This window comes from Mytilus californianus, unplaced genomic scaffold (genome assembly GCF_021869535.1).
Source record: "Mytilus californianus isolate M0D057914Y unplaced genomic scaffold, xbMytCali1.0.p SCAF_5, whole genome shotgun sequence".
Taxonomy (NCBI): Eukaryota; Metazoa; Mollusca; class Bivalvia; order Mytilida; family Mytilidae; genus Mytilus; species Mytilus californianus.
In genome coordinates this window covers 9128245-9141862 of record NW_026262701.1, presented here as the reverse complement: position 1 = coordinate 9141862, position 13618 = coordinate 9128245, and the positions used below count along the sequence as shown (strand labels likewise).

The 13618-nt window shown below is 31.5% G+C and overlaps 1 protein-coding gene across 2 annotated transcripts in view; it reads right to left on the bottom strand.

The window, feature by feature from the left end:
* The window catches only part of LOC127703176 (TOX high mobility group box family member 4-like), a 54865-nt gene that overhangs the window by 15499 nt on the left and 25748 nt on the right, over positions 1-13618 (bottom strand). For both annotated transcript variants that reach the window (XM_052207701.1, XM_052207700.1), the window contains 4 exons: positions 8827-8913; positions 5275-5691; positions 1262-1386; positions 318-453 (listed from right to left, as the gene is read on the bottom strand). In XM_052207701.1, coding sequence (XP_052063661.1) covers positions 318-453; positions 1262-1386; positions 5275-5691; positions 8827-8871 — 723 coding nt within the window. In that variant the 5' untranslated portion in view covers positions 8872-8913. The remainder of the gene's footprint in view (positions 1-317; positions 454-1261; positions 1387-5274; positions 5692-8826; positions 8914-13618) is intronic.

The following is a 13618-nucleotide window of genomic DNA, read 5'->3' as shown; positions in this document are numbered from 1 at the left end:
ACAAAACATAAACTTACCAAAACATCCAAAATTTGTTAAAATGGGTAAGTGTTTTCAGAGAAGATTTAAAAAAAGTTTACAGGGATGACAACATATACAAAGTGATGCCAATAGGTGACCTGATCCATACAGCAGGAAAGCTAAAAACTAATGTCTGGCACCTTTGGGCCTCTTGTCTGCAAAAAAGTGTTTGCAACAATCCCATTTACAAAATCAAATTTTTTTTAATGTATTAATGTATAAATATTTCAGTACAGATATCAAATTAATTCTCCCTTTAAAAAGAATTGAAAAGTCAACTTCACTAAGGTACCTACATTTTTATGCTCTGGATCCAGTCCATCCCACATCTGGGCAACTATCTTGGAAACCTCTCCAAAGCTAGCATTAGGGTTCTGTCCCTTGATGGCAGCTTGTGTGTCTCGGAAAAACAATGCATAGGCTGATACAGGCCTGAAATATGGTAGTAACAATAATTATCTGTGACATATGAACATTCTTATGCTTTATAAATGACAAAGTATTATCAGTTATAGTTTAACTACTGTAGTGTATTAAACCATAACAAAATATATTGACACACAAAAATTAAGTGTTCTATATAAAAAATAAATGGGGAATGTGTCCATGGGACACAGATGATGCCCCCCCCTTTGCATATAACGTTATAAAGGGACATAATTCAAAAACTGTAAAAGTGACGCTACCCAAATTTGTACTTGATCTGAGTTTTGTGGTAATAAGCATTGTTTATAACTTTTATAACATTTGGTCGAGGCAAACTTAAGTAAGAGAATGGAAACGAAAAATTTAGCGTTAAGGTTGCACAACCCTAGAACGGTAAAAGTGACACCACCAAAATTCAAACTTGATTTGTGTTTTGTGGTAATAAGCATTGTTTATAAGTTTCATAACATTTGGTTGAGGTAAACTAAAGTTAGAGAATGGAAACGAAAAATTCAGCAATTTTTCCATTTGTAAAGGGGCATAACTCTAGAACGGTAAAAGTGACGCCACAAAAATTCAAACTTGATCTGTGTTTTGTGGTTATAAGCATTGTGTATAAATTTCATAACATTTGGTTGAGGCAGGGGCATAAACATTATGAAATAAATGAGAGTATGTTTCTTGTTGTTGCTGTTTTTTCATTTCAATATTTATGCATCTCATTATTGAGCACTATTAGAATGCCCTGAGTCAATTACCATGTGTTAAAAACAACAAATCTTATTTTTGCATTGGAAAAGAGTAAATCACTTACTTCTGTGGTTCATTTGGATCTTTCTTTTTCTTTTTCTTCGTCACTTTTGGTTTTCTGGTTTTCTTCTGTTTCTGCGCTTCCTCTACAGCTGCTGCAGCGGCTGCTTGTCTCTTCATAAAAGCAAGCTAAAAGAATATGGCAATATTTTACAGACCTGCAAACTTCACTGATTCATTGGGGGCATTAACCTAACTCTTGAAGTCCTCAATTATATCATCAACTAAATACTAATATATTTATTATAAAAGTTTCAATAAATTGTAAAAAAGTTTTTAAAAACTTTGAACCATATAGTAGCTCTGCTTTCAAAAATACAGGTAAAATAATATAGGTTATATATTAATGATTTTTAATATTGTGGGTTACCAAATTCTGGCAAAATACAAATTTAAGTTACTTAGATAGGAGCAAATGATAAAACCTCAAAATAAGGTAGATTAATAGCAAATTTTCAAATACTATATACATTTGCTACCAACAAAAAAAATAAAATAATCGACATTATTCAATTTGGTGCTTTTAACATGTAAATCTTAACAGTTACGTTAGCAACAGTGTTATCACTATCAGTCAGAGAAGAGGTGGCCACTTATATGTTAAATATGGTATCTGTACACATATTCATCAGTCAGGGAAGAGGTGGCCACTTATATGTTAAATATGGTATCTGTACACATATTCATCAGTCAGGGAAGAAGTGGCCACTTATATGTTAAATATGGTATCTGTACACATATTCATCAGTCAGGGAAGAAGTGGCCACTTATATGTTAAATATGGTATCTGTACACATATTCATCAGTCAGGGAAGAGGTGGCCACTTATATGTTAAATATGGTATCTGTACACATATTCATCAGTCAGGGAAGAAGTGGCCACTTATATGTTAAATATGGTATCTGTACACATATTCATCAGTCAGGGAAGAAGTGGCCACTTAAATGTTAAATATGGTATCTGTACACATATTCATCAGAAGTAAAATATCATTTTTTAAGAGAATACTCCTTTTTATCCTTTGAAAGTTTATCTAATGTCCCCTTATTTCTCATGTGGTAAATCAAATTCTATCTTCTGACATTCATCATGAGACTTATAATCAGACACCAGGGTCCGACACTTACGGTTGTCCGATTGCCCGGGGCAAGCTAATGCCGTATTCGGACAAGTAAAAACACCATCTTGGTTGTCCGATCGGGCAAGTGAAAAAAAAAGTGTTATATGATTAAAATTTCACAAAATCAATAGTGTCTGTTGTTTTGTCCATAGATTACTCAGTGATAACACCGCACGGTCGAGTAAAGTGGTCTTAACCCCCCTTCAATGCGTATATTTCGTCAATTGTTCGCACTGAATTCCCCATTTTACCAAAAATAGATCACTTTTAAAAATATTGGCCAATCAGGCGGCCGCGGCGTTGCTTCGTCATTATCGTTATCCATCGGGACACCACTCGGGCGTTTCCGACGCACGTGTTATTCCCACCGACCAATGGAAAGCGGAGGTCTATTTTCGTTGTTCTAACTTTATAATTTGACATCGGATGTGTATTTCCCTAAGATGGAAAAACGTAAAAGCTTGAAAGAGAAAATGAAATTAAACTTTAACAAATTTGTCAGTTGTTGTCAGTTTATCAAGAAGGGTTATTTGAAATGGCATTTCTTAGATAAATTATTATGAAATAAGTATCTCTATGTAAATGATCCAATTCCCGTATATTCATCGATCTTTTCCCTCCCTCCTCGGCTCATATATGCCTCATAGTATATTTTCATACTCCATAATCAATTTACACCCCATATACATGATAACTATATTTTATCTGCATGTACTACCACAAAAATAGCATGTAAAAGTTTGGGCATGTAGATTTCACTTTTGGACAAGTAAAAGTAATAGGGCACTTGCCCAACTGGACAAGTTGGTATAAAAGTTAATGTCGAACCCTGGACACTGTTTAACCACCAGGTAGGATTCAGATTACTATGTTATTTCAGTGACTTTTTTTAATCTTTGATTTTATCTTATTTTCAATTTCCAATTGCCACTCTCCAACATTGTAATGATTGATTGATTGTTGGTTGCTTATCGTCCTCCAACATTGAAGGAGCAGAATATAATTCATGACTAAAATCTCTTCTTTTGTTGACCTTGCATTGTTGTTCATTTTTTCTGAATACATATTCTCTCTTACTCCTATAGTTTTTTCCCAAACATAAATAAAAAGGGTAAACAAGAGTGCACAGGCTGAAATGTCTCACTTGTTTCACTTATCATGTCTGTAACATGAAGGTTTTACTATAAGTATCACATAAACTTAACATTATTAATGTTCTATGATAATGAGGTCAAGGACAGATGAACCAGGCAAGACAGACATGTATACCTTACAATCAGTCAATACACCAAATATAGTTGACATGTTGCTTTTAGTATCTGATAAAATTCAAAATTGAGAAAACATATAATTGACCAATGAACCATGAAAACAAGGTCAAGGTCAGAAAATACCTATCAGACAGACATGTACACCTTACAATTATTCCATACACCAAATATAGCTGACCTATTACTATTAGTATTTGAAAATAGACCCAACACAAAAACTTAACATTGACCAATGAACCATGAAAATGAGGTCAAGGTAAGATGAAACCTGCCAGACTGACATGTACCCCTTACAATCATTCCATACACCAAATATAGAACTTGACCTACTGTTTATAGTATCTGAGAAACGGACCTAATCACGTAACTTTAATCTTGATCACTGATCCATGAAATGAGGTCGAGGTCAGGTCAACCCTGCCTAACAGACATGTAGACTTTGCAAGGAAACCATTTACCAAATATATTTATCCTATTACTCATTTTAAGTGACAAATTCAAATGACAAAAAAACAGTATTTTTTTTTCAAGCAGTCACTGAACCATGAAATTGAGGTAAACAACAATGGATATATGACAGACGGAAACTTCGTAACATAAGGTATCTGCATACAAGGTATGAAGCATCCAGGTCTTCTACCTTCTGAAATATAAAGCTTTATACAAATAGTTTACGCCGTCCCTGGATAGTAATATTTAAGTTTCACATCGTGCAACTTTTGTTACAGGCAAGACATAAATCGTCATTTACGGGCAATAATTCCTAAAATAAGACAGCTGACAATTTCATCTATGCTGACCTATTTGTAGATCTTGTCTTACTGATCATTTTTGCTTTTTGAAGTTTTAAATACCTATAAAAGGTTTCAATATTATATTATAGGCAAAAACACAAAGCAAAATGATAAAATCATCAAAAGGCACTAATTCCTATATGTTGACTCATTTGTAGATCTTGTCTTGCTGATCATTTATAATTTCCACGATAAAAACCAAAAACACAAAAAAACAAGAATGTGTCCAAGGTACATGGATGCCCCACTCGCACTATCATTTTCTATGTTCAGTGGACCGTGAAATTGGGGTAAAAACTCTAATTTGGCATTAAAATTAATAAAGATCATATCATTGGGAACATGTGTACTAAGTTTTCAAGTTGATTGGACTTCAACTTCATCAAAAACTACCAAGACCAAAAACTTTAACCTGAAGCGGGACAGACGGATGGACGGACGATCGGTCGGACGAACAAACAGACACACAGACCAGAAAACATAATGCCCCTACTACTATCGTAGGTGGGGCATAAAAAATTGTCATTTAAGGGCAATTACTCCTGTACATAAAAAATTGTCATTTAAGGGCAATTACTCCTGTAAGGAGTAGACTGACAATTTCGGCCAAGTTGACTTCATTGTAGATCTTTTCTTACTGATCTTTTTTGCTATTTAAAAATTCTGTCTATCTAATATAGTTTTCAAAATAATAGGCAAAACAAAAGTAATAGTAAAAATCGTCATTAAAGGACAATTTGAAGTAGCCCTTGTATATTTCCGCTTAAATAACTTTAATAATTCTTAAAGCTGGATGAATATTTCTAACACTAAAACAGACATCAAACTAACCTGTGCTAAAGGAAGAGAATCATCACTACTTTCTTCACTGCTCTCCCGCCGTGGAGAATTTTTATTGTTTAAAGCATTCTTTGAATAAAAACTTGATGTTGTAACACATCCGTCCTGCACAGGTGGTGCCATCATACCATTAGCTGCTATCAAACTGTTTGACATTGAGATATCGGGCATTTCCATATTTTCGGGAGGAAACTGTGGCGCCATATTTGATCCATTAGAATTATTATCAGGTGAGCTCATGATAGAGTTATTAAAGTTAAGTCTATGATGTGAATGAAGAGTGGCAGGGTCAATATGAGTGTCTGTAATCGTTGGCTGAATGTGAGATAAACTGTCCACTGTGCCTGATGGCAAACTTAAACTTGTTATATCAAAATCTTCGTCTCCAAAACAAGGTGTGTGAAAAGACTGGAATAAATATAAATGTATAATAAATGTATTGCTTAGTACTAATGAAAAGTACAGATTACACTAGTGACCGAAAAAATGACTTTCTTTCATTACCTGTATCAGAATAACTGTTCACAACAAATAGGAACTGTCTTTTTAAATGTTCTCCTGGGCTGTCAAAGTGTAAAGATTTAAATCATTGGTTCTCACAGCACAGTTCACAGTTGTGAAGTTATTCTGAGACAGAAAATGAATAGTCTGGTTCATTGAGATATGTATACATTTAAAAGAATGTCACCGAAGTCTGTTTTGTATATATATGTATGTATATTATCCCAAAACAAAACATTAATAATTTAACACATTTTAAGCATGTACAGATTTAAAAATTCTACTTCTTTTTCATATATAAGTTGACACTTTTCTATAAGAGCAAAGTTGTGTTTTTGCTACAAAACTATGAAATCAGTTTAGAATTGCCCAAAATCTAATGGAAAATTCTGACTGTAGTTCACCATGTTTGTTTACAGTTTTTCATCCTTACCAAAACAATCACATTTCTGAGTAATTACACAAATCTAACAGAAACTGACAGTCAAATGGATTTCACCAATAAAGCAATTTGTAGGAGCTACTTACAAATGGATGGAATATTGATTTACACAGGAAACAATCTTTTATAATTTTCTGTATAATATTATCTGTTAATCATTGGGCATCAATGGTACTCATTAGGGAAAAATTAGCTTATCTTGGAATATTTTTACATCTAATTTTATCTACTGATACATAATTTGATGATTAATAATTGTATTTTCAATATATAGTTCACTTTAGACTTATTCCCTTATTTTACCATAAAAAAACAGAAATTCAAATATGTAGGTCACTTACTACTAATTCTCTTACTGCACCATAGGAAGCTAGAAATTTGAAAATGTAGGTCACTTTGATCTGATCTGTTTCACTTATAATTACTGTTTTATTAATTGATTAGGCTTAAGGTCACACCAGTGCTCCAAGTTGACTGTTTTATAAATAAGTGCATGAAACAATTGTTTCTCTATAGTAAACTGACACAAATATCTGTTACTGTAAATTCAGAAATGTTGCCATGTTTTCATTATTGCTTAAATTGGGATGGGATTATAACGTTTCACAAAAATTAAAACTTGCATCTTCAAATTTTAATATTATTATTTCTATGAAGCATTTCCTGAAATCGCAAATAATCAATCTTTAATTGTGTTCTTAGTTCAACAATTGTCATGATAAATGCACGAAATATTTTGAATTTACAGTATTATTTTGTTGATCAAATATCAGGTACATGTATTTAGAACTTTGGAATTTGGATTTAATTTTGAGAAATAAGTTATCACACAACCTTTATCCAATGCACAGTATCACACTCTTGTTTGGAACTTATATAAAATCCTAAGTTACTTTCAATCAGTCATAAATCTTTCGTTCTTTTATCTAACAGTAGCCTGAATCTTTCATATAATTTCATTTTATTCTTCGAACATTCTTTAGATTCAGAACTCCGTTACCCACTCAAGAGTGTGACACTACAAATTCCGATTTGAATTCAGTCTACTTACAAAGTCACAACTAATCAGTTCTCATGTTCCTAATTATCCCAACTTCTTAAATTCAAAACACCAATTTAAAAAAAAAAACCTTTTCCGAGCTCTCCAATGACTGTTAAGATTTAGAGTGTAATGGAAACCACATTTATATCATGTGTAAGTGGCCGTAAATGGATTATAAACTCTTCAAGTACCTTCATTGACTAATCGATAAATCAGCAAAATTGTATTCATCACCTGTCGGTTTAAGGTGACAAAACAAATTTGTTTCTTTCAAACCTTTCTTAATTACCCATTTTTATCAGGTATCTTTTTAATGAATCTTTGTTCAAATGTTTTTTTTTTAAAAGTTACCTTTTAAAAACAAATAAACTTCACCTAACACCTGTTGCTTAACAATTTATTTTTACAGCATTTTAAAGATTTAAAGTGAAAGAAAAGGAAAGCCTTAAATTAATACATAGTTTTTTCATTTATAAAATTATATTATTATCAATTTTTTAAATGACATTTTCCTAATATTATGTAATACAATATTAAATTTTACACTGCACTTTACGGATATCAAAATCCTAAGAAATATGCAATTTTATGCTTTTAAAACTATTATCATTGATTAGTTTATTCGCATATTATAAAGCGTAAATGTCATACTTAAAGATGGTAAACAGAGCTTTTCAAAATTTTCAAATCTGATTCTTTATGAAATGAATTGAATTATATAATTGCAATTCAGTCATTTTTAAGTGAAATATCTTTAAAAAGTTTATACTGAAAAAAAAACATCAGTGATAGGATTATAAAATGTTATTACTAAGATCGAATACATTTTTTTTCCCTTAAAAAAGTAATTAAGTTACCAAAAATCTTTTTCCCTGAAAGCCATGCCTTAGCATAACATGGAAAATAGTAATATCAAAATTTTATATCAGTTGGGATAAGTACTGTAGCTCTTTCAACCAAAAGTCTAACCATAAATTCACTTGTAAGACAGGAGAGCAGTTCAGTACATGTAATGATTAGTTTCATTGAAAATACTTTTTGTCAAAAGAGCAACAGATTCATATTTAGACTTAAACTTGTTCCCCCTTACAGACATTCCTCTAAAAACTTTGTTAAAAACAATGCTATGATATCTGTTGGAACAAATATTCTATACCCTTTATTCCACTAGGAACAAATTCTGTAATTTTTCTTCCAGTGGCAATAATATTACAGGAAAATTCTTCCAATTCAAACTAATATTCTATTTTATAACACACACTGCAATGAATCTTAGCTCAATGTTGGAAATTAAATAAACAATTGCTTATAAACAGTGAAACAAGTCCAAAATGAATGACTTTGGAATTAAGGATTTTTTGTTCAATTTACACATTAAATTCAATGTAGACAACTGCAACTTTACTAATATTTAGTGTAATCAGTGACTTTTGTTTCATTGGAGGTAAAATTAAGGCCTTCTGTGGTTACAAAACTTATAATAAGTAATATTTTATAAAAAGGGGAATAACTTGCATAAAATTATAATTTCAAGCAAGGATTTTAAAATATTTTTTACCTCATTTGACAAGTAACTGTTACCATGACTTGATGGGTTTGCCATCACTGCAGACAGCGGGAAAAATCCTGGTGGCAGAACTTGGTTCTGAAAATAAACACCAATTTCAAGAAGTTAGATCCCAATTTGAATAAATCTTCCCAAAACTAACTGCTGAATATAACTTTTTCCTTATCCTCATATAAGCAACATTTGACAGCAAGCTATAATCATAATTACTTTCTGATCACCCACACAGTAAACTGTAACATTAGAATAATATTTGACGTAAATAACAACAAAGCAGAATGTTACAACTCCCCCTACATCAGATGGGAATCTGCCCCAAGGAATGGTCAGTTGTTATTACTGTAGTAAACTGGACCACCTGTTTCAACTATAGTGAGACCTGAACAACATGAACCTTATGTATTTTGATAACTGCTTTTATAGATATACTTTGAAGACAGAAGTTTTTTTCTAAAATTAGAAAAAAATGAATCTGCATGAGATGAACTGTATAAACATTTCCTTTGATTACAATTCTTAATTGCTACCACTTACAGGTAGAACTGTGACCATAATACGTAGATACATGTATGTCCAGAGGACCTATTGATGTAAAAACAGTTTGTTTACATTTTGTTTTAAGCAGCTGTTTTTATAAGTTGGTCATTGGTCATTTGATGAATCAATAGTTAAAATAGAAACAGTGAAATTAACTCTAACAATTTGGTAAGATATAAATTACAAATAAATGATAACAGAATGGTAACGTCTAACATATTTTAGACATGCTTCCTCCCGCATCAAATACTGCTAGCAAAACTCACAAAACAATACCTTTTTTCCCACTAGAAACAATAGCAAAGTCTATGAATTGCAAAGGAAAACCCTAAAAATAATAAACAAAAATAAACAAACAAAATAAGCGGTGCATCATAGAGTCCTAGAAAGTTTCAATAAATTCTAACAAGACGTTTAGGAGGCATTACGAAAACAAAATGGGTACCCAGAGATAATGATTGCAATTGTCCATTATCTGCAAAGAAACCCTAAAAAGTACACAATGTGAGTAAGATTTAGTGAAAGGTTCAAATAAAAAGCTGTTGTAACTGCCTGCTTTACTGATTATGATTGGATTTTTTTAAAAGTTTTTAAGATAAGTTTTTACAGGTATCACATTAACTGAACATTATCAATGCTTCACAATAATCACAATAATGAGTCAGAAGAACCCAGCCAGATAGATATGTACACCATACAATATTCTATACACCAAATATAGATATGAACTATGGCTTATAGTATCTGAAAAACAGACCTGACCAAGAAAACTAAAAGATAATTGCTGAATCATGAAATGGGGTCAAGGTCAGGTGAAACCTGTCAGATGGATATGTATACCTTGCAAGGATTTTATATAACAAATATGGTTTTCCTATTACACATACGAAGCGAGAAAATCATTTGGTTAAAAGCATTTATTTTATTAAGCAAACTCATTCTGAATAAAAAAAAAGGTCAAGGACAACTGACATACTTTATACCATATGGCATCTGTATACAAATATGAAGTATCCACTGTCTTCTACCTTCTGAAATCAATAGCTTTATACAAATAGTTTAGGCTGCTGCTGCCAATAAGTCATTACATGTAACTGCCATTAATTCACCAATACAGAACATCTACAGGTTCTACCAACTTCATAACCAATTAGATTGAACTCAATTATCTAACAAACTTCCATATTATCTGAAGTCTATACCACATTCATACTTGGAACATATTCTTATCTTTACACAACACCATATATATACCTCTTGTTTTCTGTCAATCAAACTATTAGGACAAAAATAAAACTATCTAATCCTTTATGAATGTCTTTGAAAAATAGTAAATATTTAAGATGTGTAAACATAAAGCCAAATCTTAAATAATTGAAATTTAAATTTAATCAAATAGATTTAAGTATTAACTACAAGATAAGAAAAGTTCACCTGTTCTTAACACCTGTCATTATGGTCACATGACCACAATGTTATGACCCTACAATTGCCTTTTCATGTTCAGGTAGAAATAAATGAAACATAAAAATGTTCTACCATCCTGAAGTCAATAATTTGGTCAGATTGGTTAACCTCAGGATAAGTTCCATAATATCAGCCTTCTAATTACAGGGTCAAATAATAGGTCATTTGAAATTAATTAAAACACAACTTTTACTTAAACCTTGTAAAACAGACACAGAATACATCTACAAGACAGGAACCCATCAACCCAAAGTTGAGAAAAAAAAAGAGAGTATTTATATCCATAGAAAAAAGTTCTCTTGTTTAAACTATTTACATAATTTTATTCATTCATTTTTCGTATTGGTAATCTCAATTATTGCACAAAACTCATGAATTTACATGTAAGAAAACTAATTAATTATTTTAATGTGTGTATACTAAAACAAGAATGTGTCAATAGTACACGATGCCCCACTCGCACTATCATTTTCTATGATTTGGCATTAAAATTAGAAAGATCATATCATAGGGAACATGTGCACTAAGTTTCAAGTTGATTGGACTTCAACTTCATCAAAAACTACCTTGACCAAAAACTTTAACCTGAAGCGGGACAGACGGACGAACAGACGAACGAACAGACAAACGAACAAACACACAGACCGAAAAACATAATGCCCCTAGGTGGGGCATAAAAATCTGTGGGTTCAAAACAAAAAGTTTATTAGGCAATTGAGTCCTATTCCTTTTTCATTAATTATAAGCTTCCTAATTCAAAGTTTCCTGAGAACTACTATTATCTATCTTTGAATATTTCTCATTTTTCTTTTTTATATTTCTAAAACACTTGCTTAAAGATTATTCTCTGGCCTAAGACTACCAAATATAAATCAATTTCTCATCATAAATGAATTGATTGATTGCTGTATAATGTCCAGTGGCAAATACTACATGCATATTGAGGATGCTACCATGTTAATGAGATATGAATAAATACCTGTTACATACTAGAATAGCATGCCGAGTTTGATTTCATACTTTCCAGCAGTAAACGCAACTTAGTCTTTGGTTAAATCCAGCAGGTGATTAAAACCATGACCTCTGCAGCTATTGATATGAGGATGATACCATGAGACCACCAAGGCAATTTTCCAAATTTTTAAAAGATGACCAAATATGAACCAATATCCATTCATAAATATTTATGATAGCAACATATGAAGTAATTTTTACACCAATATATCAGTATAAAAATATAGAAGATGGCCAAATATCAACCAGTTTTCTATTATACCTTATAAGATATGCAAAATAACATCCCATCAGAGAGATAAAAATTGGAGATACATATCAGCAAATAAACTTAGAGAAAACTGATTTTGAATCTTATTTAACTGTAAGATAGTGTTATATACTTCATGGAGGTAAGAATTTACTGCGGGTCAATTTCATTTAAAGATGTTGGGTAAAGGTCAGGGTGCAACCAAACAAAAATTACATCTACCTTTTCATTCTTTTTTTATTGATTATTTTTCAATGCTAATGTTGCACTAAGAAATATTCAATCAACCAATCAATCTATCTATTTTTAGATTTATTTTAGAAATAACTCCCATGTTTCTAGGATGTGACATTTAATGTCATTACATATAACAGCCATTGATTCAACAATTTTGAACAACTTCATGTTCACAAAACTTCAAAAACAAAAATATTTCCTACAGTACTACATGTTTTGTCCATGTGTATTGCCTCCATTAGCCAATACACAGGGCATTCTGACAACTGGACATTGAGTACTGTAGTATCATGTATGCAATCAATAAATCATGTTAGTGGACAATTGATTGACAGGTGCCCTAATTATGGTTCTCTTGACAAATATATGTGATAAAATCAACCATTACTTGTCATTTAACAAATGACATTTATTATTATGTTATTCTTCTAAAGTTTTTTTTCTCTTCTTTAATCTTTTCTAAAACAGAAATGAATTCTAAGCATACTTAATCAATGTGTACTTTAAGTAAGGTATACACTGTACTTGGCTTTTTTCTTACTTTGGTAAGCAGTTACAACTTTACAGGTTTCCAAAAGGTAACTTACAGAAACTGTTTGCTATTTCTTGCTAATTTCCTGACTCCACTGCCCTAATGTCGTATAATCATTGTAAAGAGGTCAAATTTTTATATTTAAGTTCAACACTTATTCAATGGCATGGCTGTAGTTTCCTGGTCCATGAAAAAAGGATTACAAGATTGAAAGTACTACTGCATATTTTTTTAGCAAATTATGGAGTAAAACTATAGCTGATACTATAGAAGTGATCTGTACTGGTAGACCTTGAACTATATTGATGACTCAACTCCCCATTGACCTTTATCAAAATATCATGGTGGTAATAACAGGTCTGAACAATGAAAATATGGACACACATGCTAAATCTAAAATCTGAAGGAACTTAATAGCATATTTTTAAATTTCAAATATATCGTTATCTATGAATCTCATTGACTGATTATTTAATATTTGCATAAGTCAACATACTTCAATAATGGTCACATGTATACATTTAAAATCTAATAATTTTAGAATAGAAATAGTTACACTGTCACTCATCTTCTGCAATTACATGTTTTAAAAAATATTTATAATCATGACAGCAATATTTCTGGACTTTTTATTGTCTCCTACTACTAGTTTCTACTCTCCTGGTTACAGAGTTCTCAAAATCTTTTTCCCCTGGTGGTCCATGTAGAAAATCTGCTAGTCCTCACTATTATTTCTAAATTGCAAA